This window comes from Pieris rapae, chromosome 21 (assembly GCF_905147795.1).
Source record: "Pieris rapae chromosome 21, ilPieRapa1.1, whole genome shotgun sequence".
Classification (NCBI taxonomy): domain Eukaryota; kingdom Metazoa; phylum Arthropoda; class Insecta; order Lepidoptera; family Pieridae; genus Pieris; species Pieris rapae.
In genome coordinates, this window is record NC_059529.1 from 6,128,316 (window position 1) to 6,152,731 (window position 24,416).

The 24,416-nt window shown below is 30.8% G+C and overlaps 2 protein-coding genes across 2 annotated transcripts in view; one reads left to right on the top strand and one right to left on the bottom strand.

Moving 5' to 3' along the window:
* Window positions 1–5,130: 5,130 nt before the first annotated feature.
* LOC111003772 lies at window positions 5,131–15,014 on the bottom strand. The gene is made up of 14 exons (XM_022274458.2): window positions 14,868–15,014; window positions 14,693–14,774; window positions 14,292–14,379; window positions 14,007–14,112; window positions 13,619–13,700; window positions 12,296–12,392; window positions 11,703–11,898; window positions 10,806–10,887; window positions 10,254–10,344; window positions 9,461–9,566; window positions 9,106–9,199; window positions 8,811–8,907; window positions 7,322–7,627; window positions 5,131–5,917 (listed from the first exon to the last, which is right to left on the bottom strand). Exons 1-14 carry the CDS (start codon window positions 14,887–14,889, stop codon window positions 5,162–5,164), a joined length of 2,205 nt encoding a protein of 734 aa, XP_022130150.2. The 5' UTR covers window positions 14,890–15,014; the 3' UTR covers window positions 5,131–5,161.
* Window positions 15,015–15,740: 726 nt separating this feature from the next.
* The window catches only part of LOC111003703 (DNA-directed RNA polymerase, mitochondrial), a 28,247-nt gene continuing 19,571 nt past the window's right edge, over window positions 15,741–24,416 (top strand). Inside the window, exons 1-11 of the mRNA XM_045632838.1 lie at window positions 15,741–15,994; window positions 16,147–16,257; window positions 16,328–16,862; window positions 16,985–17,125; window positions 17,263–17,437; window positions 18,042–18,152; window positions 18,477–18,638; window positions 19,803–20,132; window positions 21,294–21,434; window positions 22,728–22,846; window positions 23,485–23,659. Of these exons, the coding sequence (XP_045488794.1) occupies window positions 15,847–15,994; window positions 16,147–16,257; window positions 16,328–16,862; window positions 16,985–17,125; window positions 17,263–17,437; window positions 18,042–18,152; window positions 18,477–18,638; window positions 19,803–20,132; window positions 21,294–21,434; window positions 22,728–22,846; window positions 23,485–23,659 (2,148 nt within the window). The 5' untranslated portion in view covers window positions 15,741–15,846. The remainder of the gene's footprint in view (window positions 15,995–16,146; window positions 16,258–16,327; window positions 16,863–16,984; window positions 17,126–17,262; window positions 17,438–18,041; window positions 18,153–18,476; window positions 18,639–19,802; window positions 20,133–21,293; window positions 21,435–22,727; window positions 22,847–23,484; window positions 23,660–24,416) is intronic.

Sequence of the window (24,416 nt, forward strand, 5' to 3'; positions counted from 1 at the left end):
TTTCATTTGATTCAGTGAACAAGGTATTCACATGAAGGAACTTAATTTTCTAGCTAATCGTCTGACTTTGGCGTATTAACAGATTTTCATAATTGCAACAATTGTGTGTAGATCACAGCCCTATATTTCTTCGCTACTTACTTAGGCATGTATGTAATAAGCCTCATGTATGGGTCTGAGACGTTTTCTTCACAAGTTTCTGTCACCATAAACATAAATCAGTGGCGCTATAACCTCTTTAGGCCCTGGCCTCAGATTTCTGAATCTGTTTCATGATCATTTTGAAATCTAATTAAGTGTGTCACGTCGTCCACTTTTTGGGTCTAAGACATGTCGGTTTCCTCACGATGTTTTTCTTCACCGTTCGAGCAAATGTTAAATGCGCACATAGAAAGTCCATTGGTGCACAGCCCAGGATCGAACCTACGACCTCAGGTATGAGAGTCGCACGCTGAATCCTAGGGTAACACTGCTCATTTTCTGTCACCATACGAGACATAAATTGCGCATATAGAAAGGACCAGTACTGGTATATGTTTTAAAATATAGTATTAAGCAGGCATAAGTCCTATAAACCTCCTTTTGCACAAAGTAAAAGTTCTCTGTCACTATTAATCATAAACTAAATTTACAAAGGCAAAGGACGTTGATCTTAATATTTCGGTTAAATACACTATCTATATATGACGCATCCATTAGCGCCTTCATGTCACAGCCCGTATTCATGAACATGAATTGAGCTCGAATCCAGTTTTAAGATTATCTGTATATAAAAACTTGATTATTCTCTACTAGAAGAGACCATTAAGGACTGTGTAAGGAAATGTAAACAAGTGAAGAAAAAGATACTTAATCCACCTCAGAAAGATTGGATAAATGGAGAAGCTATTAATGCAATTAATTATAGAAACCAATTATGGGCTGAACTGAAAAAAGATCCTACAAATATAGTTGTTCAAGCACAATATACTACTGCAAGAGACGAGGTCAAAAGAAAGATAAAGGAAACTAAAGATAATTACTTCTCCAACGAATTTGTTAAATACGCTAATAACCCAAAAAAAATGTGGAGTCTAATAAATAAATTGGCTAGTAACAAATTAAACAAAGATTGCACACCTTCAAAACTTATAATAGACACCAAAGAGTTAACTCAAACAACCGATATTTGTGCAGCTTTTAATACATACTTTTCTACCATAGGGCTGAAACTAGCTAATGAAATACCAACACAATTTCACACTAATTTTACATTAGCACTTCCTCAAAGTCTTAATGCTGAATTATCTAACTTCAGTCCATGCACAACACTTGAAATAACAAATATAATAAAAACACTAGACACAAATTGCAGTACTGGAATAGATGGAATCAATACTAAAACCATAAAATGCATTATCAATGATCTCTCTGAATATCTCTCGGTCTGCTTTAATAAGCTGCTGCAAAAAGGTGAATTTCCGGATTCTCTAAAGAAAGCCAAAGTTACTCCTATTTATAAATCAGGCAGTAAAACTGACCCCGGCAATTACAGACCAATATCCATTCTACCTTCAATTTCAAAAATATTAGAAAAAATTATTTATTCAAGACTTGATACTTACTTACAAACTAACAATTTTATTTTTAAACGCCAATATGGTTTTAGATCAAAAAGCAGCACTTTATCAGCCACAGTCGATCTTATCAGTCATATAAAGGAAAACATTGACTCTAAAAAAATGGCGCTGGGTGTCTTTATAGATTTGAAAAAAGCGTTTGATACCGTAAGCCACAATCTATTGCTTAAAAAATTAGATCGTATAGGAATAAAAGGTTGTGCGCTAAAATTATTCAAATCTTATCTATCAAACAGAACCCAGATAGTCAAAATAGGTAATGCTCAAAGCTCAGAAATACCAGTAACATGCGGCGTCCCACAAGGGTCTATACTGGGTCCACTGTTATTTTTAATATATATTAATAACATTCACGAGCTCGGTTTACATGGCCAAATCACTCTCTACGCTGATGACACCTGCTTATTTTATTTCGGTATAAATATCCAGACTATGGTTGCTCGAGCTCAGTCAGACCTAAATTCTCTATATTCTTGGTTTCAACAAAATCTGCTAACCATAAATATCTCAAAAACATCTTATGTAATATTCAGAGCAAAAAATAAAATCATTCCTATGTTTCAACCGTTAAAAGTTCAAGACGTTGAAATCACTAACAAAAAATGGGAAAAATATCTGGGTCTTAGAATAGATACATATTTAAAGTGGAACTTTCATATATCACACATAATTACCAAACTAAAATCACTTATAGGCAGATTTTGGTCAATATCAAAATGTATTCCTCAATCCGTACGTCATTTAATTTATAATTGTTTAGTCAAGCCACATTTCATATATCTAATTGAAATATGGGGTACGGCATGTAAAAACATAATTTCTAACTTACAAACACTACAAAATAAATTAATAAAATCATTATTTAGATACAATTTTTTAACACCGACTAATAAAATCTACCAAGAAACCAAAATTATGACAATTAAACAACTGTATGTATATAGCACCTGTATTTTGATAAAAAAAATTTTAAATAACTCTATCCATAGCTGCTTGTCGTTTAAAAAAATCAAACACACAACGACACGCAATACTCGTCGAGCGAGTTTGCTTATCTTACCGAAGCCGCGTACAAATTATTTGAAGAAATCTATTAGGTATGAGGGTGTGCAATTATTTAACCAATTACCATCTCAAATTCGCAATATTGGAGTGTTTGACAAATTCAAAAAGGCATTAAAGATGCATGTTAGAATGAACATAGCTGACTAAAATTGTTACGGCTAATGGCGACGTGTATCTCGCTCGTATATACTATATATACAAATTAATATTAAGTTTCTCATGTAAATAAAATATTTCTGTTTTTGTAATGAGAAATAAAGTTCTTTAAACATTAAAAACTCCCTCATCTAATTAATGTACCCAAAAATAACTGTGGAGTCATAAACTAGTTTATATTTATTCTGTGGTTATTTAAAGATTATATGAAAGGACGTTGTAAAGGGCCCTTGTTTAATTATTAATTTCATAGCAAAATACTACTAGAAAGCTCGGTAAAGGCATATTATAGTCTCCTATTTTTTATAAATTATGTATATATTATAAGTACTTCAAACTATTTAGCAGCGTCCAGGTAGTAAGAAAAAAGGACTATCCATATTTTTGTACCTGCATTGTAATTGAAGACATTCGAAGGTGAATATCCTAAAAACGTGAGACTTATAAATCCAAGTTTTTTATTAAATGTAATACGGAAGTGGTTCTGCCATTACCACGAGTTTGACGGATTAAATACAATATCTCTTAAAAACTACAATTAAGCGCTAACTTTTCACACATTCTATGTACTTTGACAGAACCTAGAAAAACATGATGAATCGGTGGGTTTCCCAATCAAATTATTTAAAGAACAAAGCCCACGGGAGCTGCTATAAATGACTAAAATATATACGTGTGTACACGAAAAGTTTGACTGATTACGGACAGTCAACATTGTTAATTTATTGAACTTGCTGAAATATCAAATATAGTATAAAGTATCAAATATAGGTAGTATAATAGTAACGCAAGAAACAAAATACTATATTTAGAGTTGGATCTATTTGAGGGGTCTTGGCTCTCTGGAGGTGATAAGCTATTTTAAAACACTGACTACATGGTTAATATAGGCGTATATATTAATATATATGTATTAAAAACACTACACGCTATTACACATTTACAAAAAAAATTCTTTATAAAACCCTAGGATGTTTCATAAAAGCTAGCTAGTTAGCTTTTTGCTGGCCGTCTGTGGCCCAGACCAAGAAGACCAAAAAAGGTAGCGCCAATGTTAATAATAAGAAACGATTACGTTTAGATTAGTTTTCATTCTGTAGACTTCATCTCATACAAAACTTAGTGTTCGACAGAGGCAAGGTTTGACAAGCGCCGAACAAAAAACTTCATTTGAAATACGGGCGCATCTCTCGAATGTCAAATTCGGGTCACTTACTTTTATAGGCTCGATAAAACTTTATTGAAATGCATTTTAAATCTTTGAGCACTTTAAAGCCGACATAAAACATCTCTATGCTTGTTAGCGGTGGACATATACCATACACATACCCCTTTAATTATCAACAGACACATTACACATATCTTTGTATTATTATTATGTATATAAACACAGTACAGCTAAATAAGCTAATGCGCGTGTATTTGGAGATACCATCCAAGCTGTTTTTAAGAGTTCAAAGAGGGTTGTATTCGCTCTACAGAATGAACTCTTTTCCGACGACTTGTGTACTACTGTTTTTGATTCTAAAGAAACATGAACATGAAGTCTGACCTCTTGACTATAGGTGTATAGGTAGATAATTATCAAAACGACTACAAAAGAACGGTTCGGTGGACGTTGTTATGCTGTCCCTATGCTCATACTTCGCCTCGTCATATCCTTAATACACAGAAAGGTACACAATTTTCACTCGTAAGGATAAAGATTAAATAAGTAAGGTAAATGAGAGGTTAGACGGATAATATTGTTACTAATACTTTGCATTTGAATAGTTCACAATACTCACATAGGGAGTAAACAATCATAAAAGGGCGTAACTAAAAATTTGGGAGTATTAGCATAGTGGCTTCAGCGTGCGACTCTCATCTTTGAGTACTACCTCAAACGGTTCGATCCCCGGCTTTGCACCAATGAACTTTTATATCTGCGCATTCTCCTAGATCCGTAGTAGTGTCCATAGTTTCAGGACCTAAGTACTCGGCCATTAGATTCACAAATCATGAAACAGAAACAGAAATCTGAATCCCAGATCTAAAAAGCGTTCAGATTTTTTTGTAACTAAAAATTTAAATGAGCAAAAATGTAATCTAATCAAGTGCGTCTAGCATACGCCAAACAAAAAGACGAAATAATCAAAAGTTAAAATCTTATGGATCAAGAAAATTTCTAAAATAATTTTTAATAAATTAAGATTTGTAATTAATCTGATTTTGATTCAACAAAAGTTGCTCAAACTTTCTGGGATACAGCAATCATTGGGACAAGTTGGTAGTGTATAATTAAAAAACGTTCAATAAAAATAACTTTATTCCTCAACCAACTAACTATTTATTTGTTCATGTGGCTTCTTTCTTATGTGATGGACGATCCGTCTATGTCGACTAACACAACCCCCCGTACGAAACGTCTTCCCACACTCCGGACAGGCGTTGGGCCTTTCATCCGTATGCGACCTCGCATGTACCCTCAAAATATCCGACGAATTGAACCTTTTCCCACAAGTCTCACACTCAAACTTCCTCTCATTCGCGTGATATTGAAAATGGCGTCGATACTGAGCGGCTATGTGGAATTTCTTTCCGCAAACTTCGCAGGTTTTCTTTGGTGGCTCGTGGGTTGCTTTGTGAAGACTCAATCCGCTTTTGAACTTGAACGTCCTCTGGCAAATCGTGCAAGAGTAGATCCGGTCGGTTGAATGCGACTCCAAATGTGTCGCGAGATTTCTCGTGTTCTTTCCGCATATTTCACACACTTTCCAATAATCATATTTCGGATATTTCTTTCGGACTAGTATCTTTTTCACTTTCACTGGTTTCGCTTGGACTTTATTGGAGATATCTTCTATTGGTACTTCGAAGTCCATATCGGTTTCCATATTATCGAAATTGTCGTTTTCATCTTGAGGTATATCTTTGTCTACGTTTAGTTCTAATTTAACTGTATTCTCATTGTCTTTATTTTTATCGCGCAACTCTTTGTCAACTTCTTGACACTTTCGTCGGAATTTATACGCCGTTTCCAGTTCTTGAAGGCATGTAAGGCAAATATTATATGGTAAGGAATCTGATGGTTCGATCTAAAAAACAAGAACACCAATCATGGTTAAGACATTGGTATTAGTCTAAGGGTCTGTTTCACAATGTCCGGATAGGTTCCAAATAAGCTATTTACTACTTATTGGTAGGATAAACAGTATTTTTGCGTTTCACGACTGTCAGTTAGCGCTATACATCATGAATCGCGAAGTATCTTATTCGGAACTTTTATCTTTCGAATAATTTATGTGTTGTATGCATAGCTATTTGGAACTTTATCCATACATTGTGAAAAAGGCCCTTAGAATATAAACTTGTCGTTTGCACAATGAATTGTCTTGAGGTTCCTGAGTCATTTTATTTCATTTAAATAATAGAAGATTTTTATCTTACTTTATATTAACTATTCGCGTATAACAATAGAATATGAGCGAATTAATAGAATATTAATTGCTGTGCAATTTAACAGTTGAAGATGAAGAACAGAAGAAGTGCCTATGACTGGCTATGCTCTAACGACTTAGGAAATCGTAATGCTTATAAGTGATCAAAATGTACAGCCTTGGCTCGTACACTAAATATAAAAAAAAAACTGATTTTAAAAAAATAAGATCGTTAATTCATTCACTAATTAATTTACTTTGTGTTTGAAATTGTGAATCTGAAGTGCTCTTCGAACGGATATCATCGGCTCTATCCGAGTTTCAAAAATAATTTTAAATTAAATATTTTAATGAGTCATTAAAAGTCAGATTCATATGAAAGGAGGTTATCAACAAGTAACATATTTATTATGGATGCAACGCGTTAATAAGCGAATTCATCTAGGAAACTTTAGTAATGAAAAAACATTGAAAAAAAGAAATACCAAGATCATCTTTTTATCTTATAGTATTATTATTTTAAATTGTTGTAAATAATTGATAAAATTGATTAAGTACCGTATACAGCCATTGTTTTTAACACCCTATAATTTTGTATTAAAAATATTTTATAGACAAAAAGCAGTTTTAAGATGTGCACAATCTATTAAAATTTGTTCTTTTTACGATAAGTTCTATATTTATTCAAAATGGTTTAGTTACATAAAATCCCTAGCTCTATTTTCATCGTCACTTTGAAGTTATAAAAAAGCATTTTCAATTATTTTTTCAGCCATAGACATCAAGTTACTAATGTCAGCCTCTAAGTAAGTGGTTTGTATTTATTAATTATATCTAATTATTTTTGTGCTAAAGCATGTAATAAATAATAATAATTTTTATTAAACCCTTCATTAAATCCAGCATTATTTACAAAGAGACAATTCAATTGATTATAATTATTTAAGGCCGGCAACGCACTGAAGAGAGCTCTGTCATTGAGTGTCCATGATCGGCGGTATCATGTGCGCTCTCGGCCCTTGTTCTATACTAAAGAACTATAATAACAGTTGTGAAAATTACCTCTACACCCCCAATAAGTCGTAGCTTCGAAGCCAAATCCACTCCATCATCATCGCGATGATCAAACAAACTCACACACGCTTCATCATTGGAACACGATCTGCAATGATTTGGTTCCAAAACCTCATATTTCGGTTTAATCAGCTTCTTGATATCAATCAACTTCATATCATCATCGTAATCGTGATTATCATCATCTATGTCATTTTTTTGTTTCTGCTCTTGCGCATCCGTGAATTGATGCATTAAATCGAAATATGGCCACTGTTCCGTCAACATGCCTTTGATAAAGAATTTTCTTTTCCACTGTGAAAATTTTTTAAATATCAATCTAGTTTAATAAAACACTTTTTTACGGATTATAGTTATGTATTATTGTATTTAAACTTATAATTATTTGGACATAATTTTTAATTTTAACTATAATCCGTAAAAAAGTGTTTTATTAAATGTGTAAAAGTTATGTTAATAAAAGACAATACTATATCAATCTAGTGTAAACTTTACGCTTCGTTGTTATTACGGCTAGTATTAAAGAATCAGGACGCAGTTTAAGTATGTTTTCTATTAAAACTCTTAAAACAAAGACATGGACAATGGGCCTTGAAAATTATTTTAATAGGTTAACTATTTATAAAAAGTTATTAAATTTATTACTTAATTTCGTATCCCAGTTGCTTATTTTTTATTTACAGCTAATAAGGCAAAATTCAAATAAAATTTTATTATATAATATACTAGCGACCTGCCCCGGCTTCGCACGGGTGCAATGCTGATACTAAATACACTACAGAAAATCTGTGAACGTTGTATATAAAAATGTGGGTTATCCATAAGAGATAGATATATAGCATAACAGGCTTTTCTGTAGACCTTTTCAATGTGAAAACAATACTTAGTACATTATTTTGATAAAACTCGTAGGGTTCAGCCTGCGTTTGCAATGTAAGCGGAAAAAATGTAATTATTTACGACATCACATTAGAAACCTCAAAAATAACAGTACTTCTCCACTATTTAATGGATGTTATTATACATATAAACCTTCCTCTTGAATCACTCTATCTATTAAAATAATCCGTTGCGTAGTTTTAAAGATTTAAGCATACAAAGGGACATAGGGACAGAGAAAGCGACTTTGTTTATACTATGTAGTGATACAGTTAAGTTAAATAAAAGTACTAGTAAAAACAAAAATTTTAACTGTAATTCTTTTATTGTATTTTGATTTAAATTTATATTCATTCATAATTGTCATGTATTTTAGAATACATAGCTTGTAACGTACTGGAGAAAATAAATTATATATAATCTGTACTACAATAAAATAAAGAAGATTTCTTTGCAATTATAATTATTATTACAACCGCTTTACAAATCGTACATGGACTGTGAACTCTAAAGAAGGTTATAGAGGGGAAATAACAAGGCGAAACGAATATCGCAGGGGCAGTTTGTTTAATAAATATTCTATAGACAATTCGCATACCTTAAATATTTTCGTCAAATGATCCCACATTTGGGGCAGACCTAACAAACTATGGTCTAAGGGTAAACCCATTGCCCTTAACTGTTGTTCGACTTTCCTGAAATAAATATTAATACCTTAATATGACAATTATCATGTGTCAGTTAAAATGACAATTGACACGAGTCATTAATAACAAATGACATAAGTCGAAAATGACAATTGAATTGAACCCTTAAAAGTTAAGACGAAGTTTACAAATACATATCTCAAATGTTTTGATGTCTTGACACAAAAGATAATGAAATAAATATACCTCCATCCTTCGCAGTAGTAATTCTTTTCGGATACAAACAAATAATCTAAATCAATTCTTATTTTGATAAAGTTTTTAACCCATTCCTCTTCCCCTGAAATAGAAAAAAAAATCAATATTTTTAATTGAACAAACGGACAGGAAGCTCATCTGATGTTAAGCGATACCCATGGTCGATACAAGAGGGTTCGCGAATGCGTTGCCTGCCTTGGCAAGGCAGCCTTGGTTCGGGAGTTACTATGTTAATTGTGATAACAGTGCTTAATAATTCACATTTATAAGAATATTGCTTTTTCATAGTTAGATCTTATTGTGATATTTTGCCCCAAGCCCCTCTGGGACTTCACTTACTTACATCCTGATAATGGATTCAAGCTGAGATTCCCTTCTCCGAGATATAATTCAAATAAGGTATAATATAACCATGATTTGTTCTCAGTCGCCTTTGCCTTCTGGTAGTCCTGTTTAAAATATAAACGCCTTAACACAAATTTAAAGTTTTTCAAATTATCACAGATTTTAAATAAAAAGAATCAATTGTAAATTCTGGAATCCAAAATTTCATTAAAATCAGCACAAGTTTAACAATAATAATATATTATTCTTCGCCTCTCTTCTCATATTTCTACAAGCACACATACAGAAGTCATCTCACATTGTTTTTACGCTTTGATAAAGGAGATAGATGAGTACTTTCGTTAAAAACACTGATTTAATTAGGAACATATATATTTATACGTTAATAAATAGGAAGCCCAATCTGAGAAGAACTTCTTCGAGTTTAATTAGGACGAATTAGGTACATACTCTAATTTGTATCACAAACTCGTATTGAGCGCTGTCAAATATGTCAGTCCTAGTCTTCATACATTAAAAATGGTTTGACAGCTCTTGAAATTAAATTCAAGGTAGATGGAGCTTATACGATTAACACTCATACGTAATATTTTTCTTAAGGAGTTAAACTCATTTCTAAAGGTTTTCAAGAGGTACACATTACTCGATACTTAGCGCAAATACGTATTTTACAAACGGTAAGAAAACAATTTCACTCTCAAATTTGACACCAGTCAAAATATGTGTGGCATTTGATGTTTTTATATAGTTAAGTAAAAAGGCTGCAACAAGACTAGTAGTTAATAACTTACAAAAAATAACGACGACCATTTCTTACGCAAGTCCCTTGCTCTTAGTGAACTTGGAAAACCATTTTCCTCTACAAGTACGTTCCGCATTTTGCTTTAACAAATTATAACTTATTAATAATCAAACATATCTAAAAACTATGGAATCAATAGGTCTAACAGGAATACAACTCCTGCAGAATGTTCAAATAAATTCAAATACCTCTAAAAATCGATTAAACGCAATTCTTTGTTGTACAGCATTCAAGTAGTAAAATCTCGTTCTTGTAGTACCTTTTATATTGTTCAAGGCTTAATATAACTTGTATAACGTAACCCCCCAAAACGTTACATACAAATACAAATTTCTAGGTTTTAGGTTTTCAATATTGTTCTAGGTTTAAACAAACTTGTATAACGTAACGAAAACCCCTAAGTTGGCATAACTGCCGTTGTCAAAGTGACAGTTAGGCAGAAACAAGACTTTAATTTGAAATTGTTATTTGACGTTAAATTGAAATTTTGACGTTTATAGAAACCAAACTGAACAAATAAATTTAGATTTATAACACATACCTCCAAGCCCATTTTGATTCTTTGAATATCCAATCATTCTGTAGACGTATTTGTATAAGCGACTCCGTTATATCTTTGGTCCCTGTAAATATAAAACTAGGGATTTTAACACTCGCTCTTACAGTAAAAAAATCATCATGAGTAATCCGGCATGCCTTAGACCCAAAAAGGGGAAGGAAGAGCGGAATCTTCTCGAAGTGACCATTCTAGAACGCCTTAAGGACGGAGTAATGTGCAAAAGAGATAAAGAGCAAGTACGTTCTAAAATTGTGTGATAAGGATAAAACACCAGCTACTCAGTACCACTCTTGCCCAAACAGTCGCGTATATCGGTCACATTTATTTACAGAGCCGAAACACGACCAGCTTGTTATGTTTCTAATACGATTCTGACCGATTAATATCGAATAGTAAAGACAGTGAAAGTGTCAAGAGTGGTATTGTCAACAGCAATTATTTACTTTTTACATATATTACCCACACATTGTTTATGCTTGAAATGCATTTTCAAGGATTCCTACAAAAAATTAATACCATTAAGTATTATTATTTTTGAAAGCCTTGCTTACTTTTGCTGACAAGGGGGGGGGGGGGGCAATAAATTGCAATAAATCTTCACGGCCTGAACGGCCTTAACACTTCACCAGCTTTCCAAGGCGGTCAGAAAATATACAACTATGACTTGGTTATGAGTGTGTGAATGTGTAAGGGTGTGTAAATATGTGGAAGACTGTGTAACTATATGAAAGGTAGTGTGAATATGTGTAAGAGCGTTAATTTATTTAAAGTCTACCTTAAATAGTTATAGATGACAAATTATAGCGAATAATTTAAAATGAACCCTTGATGAGTTCTACGGCGTTACTAACCGATACTCTAGCTCGTAACAATACTTACAATGAAAATTTGAGTCTTCGTTCTCGTCGTTGGCTTTCGTATGCCCTTTCCTATATAACGTTTTGAGAACTTCCCTCGCTGGCAATGTTTCGAGTCTAACTAAGTATTCCGGTTCTGACGACTTGAAATATTCCAACATAGAATCATATAACGCCCAATCGCATTTTTGTTTCTTTAGTTTCAGCCTGTGTTTTCGCTGTTAAAATAAATAGTTAAATCAAAATTATCCAATTATAATGTATGGAATAATAATAACTTGATAAGGTTCCTTAATAGAATTTGTCATATTTAAAAAAAATCTTGTACACTTACTACATCATAATAATTACAGAGTATCAATAATATTAGGTCCATACATTTGTCGTACGTCATATGAAATTGACATTTTGACGTACTGAACACTTTGACCACAAATATTTCGTCTTTGGTTAGGAATTCCAAATTCAATTTTTACAGCTATTTCATCGTGATGTGTTTTTCGAAAACCATGATTTTATTTACCCAAAATTTTGTCTATGCGTCACTCATTATAAAATGCAAACAAGTCGCATTACAAGTTTAACTTTTTTAATTTAAGTTATTTTTATACATACGTTAAATGTCATTTTCAAATGGTGCCAGAGGCCTTTCATATCTTGAACACAACATGCACTCGGCATATCCTGGGACCGCATAGCCTGTTCCACAGTTCTACATAAAATAATTTATTTTGAGTAAATATTAGCTTTCATACTAAAGAAAATTTAATGTATTTTTTGTGTACGGAAAACTTATGCCTATTATCTGTGTTAATGCATAATCACGTATTTGGAATTAAACGAACCGTGATTCAATGGATACCTTGACCCGAACTTTACGATAGTTTTAAGTATATATAATGTATATAGAATATGTCAATCCCATAATAACTAAACCTATAATTAGGAGATTGAAATACGTTATCTGTTTTTGACGTAATCCTAAATATAAAATTATATATTCTTAATCATACACAGCGCGTCTATGATTAATAAACAAATTATACACATATCGGCGGCATTTGTGTTCTATATAATTATTATAATAGGGCATATTAAAATCTGTCGATTATTAACTTGATTGCACTTCAAACGCAGTCGTAAAAAATACTATATTATATATAGTTTTTATATTACAGGCTCACCTGATGTTAATTGATTACACGGCTCATGGACATTCATCCTGCCAGAAGGCTCGCAAGTGCGTTGCCGGCCTTTATACGTGTAGAGTAATTTAATGTACTTATAAATGTCAGTAAAAAAATTAATGCCAAATTTTGCCCATCCTCAAATCATGGGCATAGACGATAAGAACTGTCAATAAATTCTCACGCTTCTCTTTAGTAGTAATAGACTAGTTATATGTTATTTTATTGATACATATACTGAAAAACCTGGTAAAACTAACATTAAGTTTGTTCATGGGTGCCTATCATGTGCTCTCAATACGAGGCTATTTAAAAACTACAACTGAGATGAATTGGTTATTCATACATTCATGAAATATTTCCAAGTGACCTTAGCAGTTATCAGATTTTGTTCCTTCAATTTGTATAAAATTTCAAACCATGACCTCACGACTGAATGCTGAATGAGACCATTTTGCCTTCAAAGTATGAGAGAATAAGCGATTCTAAAAAAGTCACTATTTAAAAAGTGCTATTGAAATAAGGAACCTAAACTCATCAGCATCTCAACTGGATTTATAAAGAGGGCTCATAGTAGGACCCCAAAAAGGTTTTGGTTCTAATAAAAATATTTAAAATAAATTTTATTAACACTAGAACCCGTATTGAATATAAATAATAAATCCTTGAAATGGACAGAGAGTTTTAAAAAGTATTTATAGTTTTATAACAATTATGTATAACTTGCCAAATATTCTATATTAATTCTTACCTCCACATTGTAAAATTATCAAAATTCATTTGCTTAGTTTCAGTTATACATATTATTAATTTAAGACGCCATTCATCATTCCCTGAAAAAATGTAACAGTTTGATATCAATCCAGATATAAAATGAAATTTTTAATATAAAATATAACTTTGTCATGGACTATTCAAACATATATGAACATTTATTTATTTATTTTTATATAATATATTATAGTGAAACTCCTAGTAGGAATTTTAGAATTCACTTATTGATGTGAAATAGTTTTTGAGGTATTTATTAGACACAAGCCTTGAAGAGTCATATCTTTTTCTTCTTTTTTATTTTTTCGAAAGTGACCACTATTATTATAATTAATATATACTGATCAAAAAAGTATAATTAAACTTACAAGATTGGTATTTTGGGTCCAAAATAACTTTTTTACCAAAATGTTTATCAAACATTTTATAATACTTCCAACTAGTATTATTATCCCTTTTTGCTATTTTATAACACTGAAAAAGTTAATATATGCATAAATATATGTTTTGATACATTAATATTTTTTACAGTTTTATGAGAATTAAGTGATATAAATAAAATTTTAAACATGTACAGTACATATACTAAGAAATGTATAAATTTTTAATACATAATTGTTATTTAAAACAGATTTTATATTACGACAACTCACATCATAAGTGTATGTCCACTTTTTCCTAATATATGACACAGGCATATCTTTTGGAAATCCATTTTCTAGTAATATCTTATAAAATTCACTGAAAATAAAAAATATACATACTGCATCTAAAATACACAACATACTTATTATGGACTAAATATACTATGTGATATTTCTTATGGCAAACTGTGTAGAATCCCATTACACCCCAATAAGGTGATGGCAAATAAGTAAATAATTGTATATCTATGCATTCAAGTAAGAGTCCAATTATTTTACTAATAACTACAGCTCAAGGTTAAATAACATGAATTTGTACACTGATGACTGGTACCATAACATACAATTTATTAGCTAAATATGAGCTGAACGAATATTTCATTTAAAAACAAAGCTGAAACTTTCCTTACCTCCAAGCTTGTTTCTTTTTCTTAAATAGCCAATCATACTTAAAACGTAACTTAAAGAGTTTTAGACTGAGCTCGTCATTACCTGTTTCAGGAAATCATAATTAAAACGTTAATCATTAGTCTGCAAAATATTACCTAATTAGAACAAGCAGATAATTAAATAAGTTTTACATACTGATATATGTTTTATCTTCCATATTTGGAACACAGCTGCATAAATATAAAACAATGCTGCGTAATTTAATTTATGAATTTTATAGAATTCAATCCCTGTACACAATACACGCAAACATAAAAATATTATAAATACTTAATACATCTTTTTATTTTGGATTTTGACTTTTGTACAGAATACTGAATATTGAATACAGAGTATGTACAAACAACGTTTGTACGTCAAATATGTATTCATTATTTATTGTTAAAGTATAAATTGTTATTTTATTTTACGGTAATATTTATAACTTTACGCCAGTTTCAAGGATGTTTGTATTTCAAGTCATACATTGCATACAATATAAAATTCATTAAATAGTTAAATATATATACTTTATGAACAACTTGACATATCACAGTCCGTATTTAAGTATTTTTCATTGATGAAACTCAATCGACTTTCAAGAGCAGCAAACCATTTTTGCTGTACGAAGTTTTAGTTAGGTTGTGACTTGTGACTTGAAAGTTCTCAAGAGGAGATTGTGACTTGACATATATATTAGAATTGAGGTCAAAAATCAAAATATTAAAAATAACATACTCTTGGCATGAACATTGAACAGGCATCCAGGCGAATAATATAGATCACTGAGATCGTACCTATGTGTTGCCCAATGTGATTTTGGAATTTATAGCGTGACTTGAGGTTTCAATAAAAAATCAATGTCCGCATCACGATTGATTAATCGAATCGATCAGAAGATCTAGTAAAATTATATTAAATTGAATAACAAGTGTCGAGAGTGTCCTGCACAGTCTGTGGTGACATTGATAACTGACGTCTGACATTTAAAAATTTATATCCTGTAATTTCTCTTCCTATTTCACGTGTTTTGGTGTTTATAAATTTGTGATTTTAAATAAGAATTCGGCATGGTCTTTTTGAAGAAAATGATTTAATAATTTCTTATGTAGGTTGTTAACGTAATATTTATAAAATGCACCGGATAATTTCGGCCCGGAACATATATCAAAACAATTTTCAAGGATTAAATAATTCTTCTCTATTTGTTTTGAAAAACACATTGGCTAGCGAGATAAAATGCTCGTTTTGCCAAAAAATCCTACAATCATCCTCCACTCCAGGTAATTAACAGCTTATCTTCATAAATAATGTTTATTATAAGTTATGATTTTACAGTATAAATACATAATACATCTACACCAACAATTTAATAATTATAACCTATATATAGCATATAGTATTGCATAACGTGATTGTCTTTCGTGTGTTGTAGAAAACTTCTATTCTGTAAGACATCAATCTACGAAAACAGCCAGTGCTCTTAAGACTCATAAGAAAAAAATCAAACACAAAGCTTATAAAAAGTATGGGGAACTTTTAGAAGGTTGGTAAATAAATGTTATGATGTTAATGTATAATTTTGTGTTTATGCTTACTGTACATTAAATTTACAGTTAATCATGGAAGTATGTTGGAATCAAAAGTATCAATTAGTAAATTACATGCTTCTCACTTATCAAAATTAGCATCAAGTTCGGTTTCTCTTGGACAACTGCATCAACTGACAAAGCCTTTACAGAAAGTAAACAACATTGAAGTTGATCCTGAGCTGTTGGAGACAGTGAAAAAGAAAATTCTAAAGAAACCATCTGAAATTAATCTTGAAGATGATAAATGTGCACTAATATTCACAAATCACAAAATTACCTCTATAGAAAATAGATTTAAAACAAAACAGTTCAATGATATGGTCAAACAGAGTTATTATGATTTTAGAAAAGCTACATTATTTGACCAAAGATTACAGGACCTTAGATATGCCATTAATGAAGGTGTCACTCAAGAATTTGATTATAACGAGCCTAAAAAATCAGAATCTTCAGACTCAGTTCAAAAGAGTCCACATGCAGTATTCCGAGAACTGTTTGTAGATAATCAATTATTGGATAATTATGATCAGGAACTCATGGGTCATTTGACCACTTTGCAGTAAGTTTTGTTTAAAGGCCATTACTTTTGTTCTCAGTAGAAATCACAAACTTAATTACAAAAAAATACTATATTTAAGATTGCAATGTTCAGTATTTTTAGTTAAGTACTTTTATTTATAGATTACAAGGTTTATCACATCAAGCCTTAGAAGAAATTTGTGAGGATCCAGCTCTGCAGAATGAAATAGCTGACATTAATCAGAGTGATGACATAGTTAATTCAAAACTTGAAGCAATACACAATTTGGATATTAAAAAAGCGTAAGTATTTAAGTAGTCTTGAGTTTTTTTAGTAATAAACAATAATTCAGCAACTTTTAGTATGTTTAAAAAATTTATGGTTATACTGTTGCAATTGTTTAATATTAATAATAATGAAATAATATGGCTCTCCACAGGCAAAAGGCTATGAAAGATAAGCGTAAAAAGTTACGTGACAAGAGAAGAGCCGTGCAGGAAATCAACATGAAAGAAGATATAAAAGAACTGGAGCGCAGAGGCAAAGAAGAAGGATTGCAAAGGACACTGTCTTCACACTTGCAACTTCTCTGCTCATTGAATATGGTGGCTGAGGTAAAGCATTATAAAAAATTACAATTTGCATGCAGTTATAACAAGATAAACATGGGTTTAAATATTATTATTATATAGTTATTGAGACCTTATCTAAGTATATAAAGGACTGGCAATTTTATGATCTATTTAGAAATAATTTTGTATTGATCAGATAAATAATTTATATATGCACAAAATACATGTGAGCTTAGACTAATGATTAGTTATTTTTATTCATATCTGACACTTCTTTTCTCACCTGAATCAAAAATGAAATGAAATTTAGCATTGCCTTTTTATATATAGAGCAATTTTGGTCACTGCCCTGCCCTGGTTTCTTATCTTTTATCTTTTTGTGTTAGATTGTGTATGAAAACTTTTTATTTAGGTGATAAATTAATTCCATAAATATTTGGGATCATCTCGGCGCAGACTTGCCACAGTTTTGGAGTGACGGAGGGAACTCAAATAATTGATTTGCATTTCTTAAGTGCCTCAAAATAATCTATTCAAAGTCATAAAATATGATAAAAGGGCATTATTGGGATGAGTGAATTTAATTTAAAAAAATATATCTACAGAACTATTTTTTATTTATCTATATATTTTATTGGTTTTTCAGGCTGATCGAGTTCTAAAATATTATATGTTGAGAGGTTCAAAGAACGCCCTACTGCCACAAGTGAACAATGTTAAAATATACAACATTCTCTTACATGGACACGCTTCCTTGGTAATCATTTTTTATTTAACCAATTTCATGCATGGAATAAATTGTTATTTCCAAACAGCAGACACAGTAGACTTCAAAACTGAAAAAAAAAACATACAAACATTAATAGCATATTAAGGTTTTTCTTAGTATATAGAAGCAGTATATATTTGTTGATATGTTTGTGGACTAAATACTATTGGTTGCTACTGGAGTCTTCATTAGACTAAGTTGAATTTAAATTTATTGACAAAGAAATTTAGTTACTTTGTATTATTAAAGATTAAATCTTAAATACTTGCAAGCAAATAAGTATTTGATACAAATTAATACATTTTTTTATAGGGGCAGTTAGGCAATGCAAAATCGGTATTGGCACAAATGCTTGCCAATGATGTAGCTGTTAATGCACAAACATTTGCCGCTATGTTTGAGTGTGTGGAGCGAAGTGAGGTTGAAGAAAAGAATACAGTTTTGAGTTATTATAGACAAGTAATGGAGGAAAAGGTTAGTCATTTTTAGGTCTCTCAAAATGATTCTCAAAATTTCTGTTAAATTTTGGTATAATATAGTATTGTTTTTTACTAACATAACTTTAACACATTTAAAGAAAACACTTTTTCAACGGATTGAAGCTATGTATTATTATAAACTTATAATTATTGTATAAATAACTTGTAAAGCACGTGAAATGTCGAAAAAATTTAAAATTATGTAAAATAAATATAAAAAATAAAATAAATCAGTGAGGTTCAACCTCTTTAGGTCTAGGCCTCAGATTTCTGGATCTGTTTCATGATCATTTTTAAATCTAATGGGCAAGTAAGTGATCAGCCTCCAGTGCCTGACACACGCCGTCGACTTTTTGGGTCTAAGACATGTCGGTTTCCTCACGATGTTTTTCTTCACCGTTCGGGAAATGTTAAATGCGAACATAGAAAAAAAGTCCATTCGTGCACAGCCGGGGATCGAACCTACGACCACAGGTATGAGAGTCGCACGCTGAAGCCACTAGGCCAACACTACTCTAAAAATAATTATAAGTTTATAATAATACATAGCATAATAAATTTTTATATTTTACATTACAAATTCAAAACAGCAAACTAAAATTCCAGTTTTCTTTGATCGTATTTTAAATAAATCATTAACGCTTGTACAGTTATTTATTTGTTTATTTTAAAATAAATACATAATTGTATGTGAAGGTGAAGAAAATACTGAATTATGGTTACATTTCCCAAAAGAAAATTTTAATTTTATTTGTTTAATAGATATTTTGTATGGATATAGAGAAGGAGGTATATGGAAGTCACTATTGAATTGATTAGTTTATTGCCATTTTATTTAGGCGGAGAGTTTATTGCCAGTTCTTCTCTTCCTTTCTACGCCCTTGTTTCGAGAACTGGCAATAAATGTAATATTAAAAGCATTTGATATTATGTATTTCTTTTTGACGTTCATAAGTGTGCATCGTGTTACCTAATGAAAAAATTATTTTGAATTGGAATTTGCAAAAAAAAATAAATGAAACGATTTAAAACGTTTTTATACCAGTTAATCACAAACATTTATAATATTTTATAATAAGAATAATAATTTATTTATTGCAAGAATATGGTACAAAATGTTAAGGTGGTGCAATCGTAAGTCGTTCGCATATGTTTCCAGGGTATAAAATTAAATGACCTCCTCGACAAATCAAAGTTCCTATTTGATCAACGTGAAACCGTCCTAAAAGCTATCCAACGAATTGAACCACATTTTGAACCCAAATACACACCGCCAATTTTGGATTATGATTGTCCCTTACTGAATAAACTAAAACTGGATAATATTGATGACCGAAAAGGCTTATTTACATCACCAGCTGAAAATTTATTATCCTTCGAAGATTTAAAGGCTAAAGGTGCAGAACAAATAGCAATGGAGATGAACGGAGAAATTGATGTTGAGAATATTGCTATCAAAGATGATGAGTCCGCTAGTGTTCGGGTATATGTAAGTATTTTATTGTGTATTCGATTGTAATATGTTTTATTGATTGGTGTTTCCAAACCTTTTTATGCCATCAAATGGGGCATCCATTTTAGGCTTTCTATAATTCTTGTTGCAATATGTAACACTAGCAGACTCGGCCAAGCGTTGCTGTGGCTAAGGTTTTTGTTATATTACATAGTAGTAAATTAATCAAGGGAAACCGTAGGAGAACTTATGTGAAACGTTGGTACCACGACACGGACCTAAACTAAACTACCTTTAACTCAGCGCCATCTGTTAGAATTGTATCAAATAATAAACAAATGTTAATGTTATCGTAATTTTAGTAAGGATGCCTATTTTTTTTGAAAATTAAATATAGCCTATGTCACTCAGGAATGATGTAGCTTTCCAACAGTGAAAGAATTTTTCAAATCTGCCAAGTAGTTTCGGAGCCTATTCAATTCATACAAACAAACAAACAAACAAAAAATCAAACCTTTCCTCTTTATATTATTAGTATAGATATGTAATTATTAATGATAAAAAAATATTTTTCTATGAAATTTAACTAAGTTGTAATAAATTATTAGAAAATTGTTAGTCTTAAAAAAATACGAAACAAATTGAAAAATGTAATATAAAATTCTAAGTAATTTTCATGAATTTTCATATAGTTTGATTGTTAACTATACATCCCATGGCTTGGGCCTTACTTTTGGAATCATTGATTTAGATAGAAATAGGGTCTTAAAAGTTATAGTGATTTTAGTTATTTAAAATGGTAAAAACAATAAAAAAGCATAAAGTAGCCTCAAATTATACATTGTATTTATAGCAATATATGTATTTTGCATTTTATATCAAAATAGATTTACGCAATATTAAAATTTAAATCTCATACAATTCGAAAGTTTTAATCAAATCAAATCAAAATTTATTTATTCAGTTTAGATGCGACTTAAGGCATGCTTATGAATGTCAAAAACGTTTACAAAATTCGCGAAAGAGCAAAACCGTGTGTTTTGAATCTGTTGAGAGGCAGTTCCAATATTTCACTAGGAATCATGTTATAGCAGCGTACACTTAGGCCTATAAATGAAGTGTTTATTTTCTGCAACGAAACAAACAAGATATATTTCCATCATAAATTTATTGTAAATATAAATAATAAATTTCCAGCGGGAATTATGGAACGATGCGGAAAAGGAATGGCGTGATGTTATAAGGGAAGCGTTTATACGAAATTTGGGAACTCTCAAATCAAGAAGCAACGCTTCGCATTCTGCCATCACGTTGTACCCATATCTTAAAGTGCTTGAGGTAAATAACATTATATATATATAAATCATATTTATTTATTTGAAATTATATTCATATTTGAAACTTTTCCTAGTTTTTTTAGGAGGATTATTAGTTTTATTTATTTATGTATCAAGAATTGCATCAAATGAAATAATAAACTTTTCTTTTAAAATAATTTTTTTTTTTATTGATAATTAATATAATAATAATTTTATCAATTTTAAAAATAAAAAACTATTTCAACTTTATTGACAATTTTATTAATAATGAAATAAATGAAATAACTAATTACTTTTTATTTTTAATGAAAATAAAATAAAATTATCAAAATTATATAATTCTCAAACTTTTTTAATAATTATAATAATTATTATTTATTTATTTATTACAAGTACACTACAGTAACTGATGATTCGCTGTCAATCAATGCAGGGATATAAGCAATACTATTACATATATATTTAAAATAAATAAATAACTGTGTAAAATTTCTTGGAATCACCATGGATTCACAAGTTCAGTGGTCATATAAATGGATTGGCGAAGAGACTTAGTTCTTCAGAATACTGACTGATGTCTATAAAACTAGACTTGTTTATTTTAATTACTTTCAGAGCTATTTTTATGGCTTATAATAATAATAAATAATGCAATTAACTAATTGATAGCAACATGTCATGTAAATTTGTCATGGTTAGTTGCCGTTTTAATTTTGAAAAAACATTTTATCTGTATAAAATGTTATTAAGAAACTTTTGAAATTGATCCAGTATTTTTGGAAATTTTTAGTATTTTCCAATTTTTTATAGCAGTAGGCAGTTTATTCCTACTGTTCATTAATACAAAAGTACCTGGATGGCCGAGCTTTGCTTGGTATTTTTATTTTTTTATAAATGGTGTTTTTGGAAATTATATATAAGTACGAATTACATACTAATAAAATGATGAGATATGAACAATATAGATTATATATGCTGGAATAGCTTTAGTGTTGTTGTGTCATTAAAGCAATTTAAAAAATAGTATTATTATTCGCCGATAGATGTCAGGAAGATTCATTTTTCAGTATAAATTGGGACTACTCAAACAGCACCTTTTTGTTATTTTCTATCATTTATTCCTAGCTAGATCGATTTATCGCCCTCGAAACCCCCTGTATACTAAATTTCATGAAAATCGTTGAAGCTGATCCCGAGATTCCAATTATATATATATATATACAAGAATTGCTCGTTTAAAGATATAAGATTAGCCCGAATTTGATAATAAAAAGTGTAGTTATGTTTTTACTAAAATTAATTTTATTTTCAGGTAGACGAGATAGTGGATCTAGTAATGGGTGAGATAACAAAGTTGGTGGATGGAAGTGAGACGTACAGTCCCACACTCAAGTTGCTCCAGCGAGACTTGGGAGCTCAGGTGTACAACAAGTAAGACTTCTTAATCTATGTACGAAATATAACTCCTTTATTAAAATATAGGAACCTAAAAATGTAAAATAATATTTTACCAATTCCCTATGGAATAAATTCTAAATTAATCAAAGCATTTTATCAAGACTATAAAAATCTTTGACCATAAAGTGGGTAATTCACTTCACATCAAAAGCATTCAATGTTGAACAAGATTAATTTTTATATAAGGATACATTAAAATTAAATGAATATCGTTAATATAATAATAATATAAATTTTATTATAATTTGTGAGTTTGTTTCTATGAAATAATGAATTCTAAACTAATTAAATAATTCTTAATTTTCATAAACTTTATTGTTATGTTAAAGTTTCGGCATTAGGTCTATTAAAAATAACATTTCAGCAGGAATTATGTATGATAATAGTTATGTTATTGATAGTAAATTGGTTACAATATATAATGTATATAAATATCCACGAATTTATGAAGGTTAAAATCGCAGGAAAAGTAACTTTTCATTTTAAATAAACAAAAAGGTTTTATAAATTTAACATATCTGTGTGTATGTGTCATCGTAGCTCCTAAATGAAGCATACTCCAATATTCTTATACCCATAAAATAATATTGTTATTTCAAAAACTATTTCAGATATCAAATAGATCAATATAAAAAGAATGGTGTTCTTGAGAAAATAGAAAAAGTCTACGAGAAATACTGCAAGTGGTATTTGGAAAGATTTCCCCTGGATGATACGGGACGAGCGTACAATGGGCGTCAGGCATGGCAACTCATCGTGCATCAGAACAGTGTTGGTGCCAGTTTGGTGAGTCAAAAAGTTCTTTAAAAAATCTTCATAAGTTTAAAAAAAAAGGTTTCATGTTTTTAAATGTAATAGGCAAGTAGGTGATCAGTCTCCAGTGCCTGACACACGTCGTCTTTTTGGGTCGAAGACACGTCGGTTTCCTCACCATGTTTTCCTTGTTATGTTAAATGTTATGTTAAATGCGCTCATAGAAAGAAAGTACAATGGTGTACTACCGGGGATCGAACCTACGACCTCAGGTATGAGAGTCGCACGCTAAAGCCACTAGGCCAACATTGCTCTCTAAAAACTAAAAATTAGGTAATTTACAAAAAAAATGCTTTTTGCTTTTAATTGCTGGGTCAGACAAGCGTCATCGACATTTTTCCATACATTTATGTATTCAAGTTTGGTGTACTCCACATAATAATTTATAAATAATTTCAACGCACTCGCGAGTACTCGCAATGTCAGCGAGTGTCCATGGGCGGCGGTGTCTCTTAAGTTGAGCCACCAGTTTGTCACAAATAAAATATGTATACAATCCGTAGCACTGATGTCACAATGAATCTGTTTAATTATTGAGACCAGTGTCGCTATTGAGTGTAAGGGTTGTCTCTGATCCTAGGTTCAATTCCCAGGGAAACGGTTTTTGTATCTTTTTCAGGTCTTTTCAGTTTCCAGTGAAATTGTATTGCAGGCGTTTAAGCTGGCATTAAAATTAATAATTCTACCCTATTGGGGTTTATTTTTATTTTCAAGTACCGTTTTATTTATA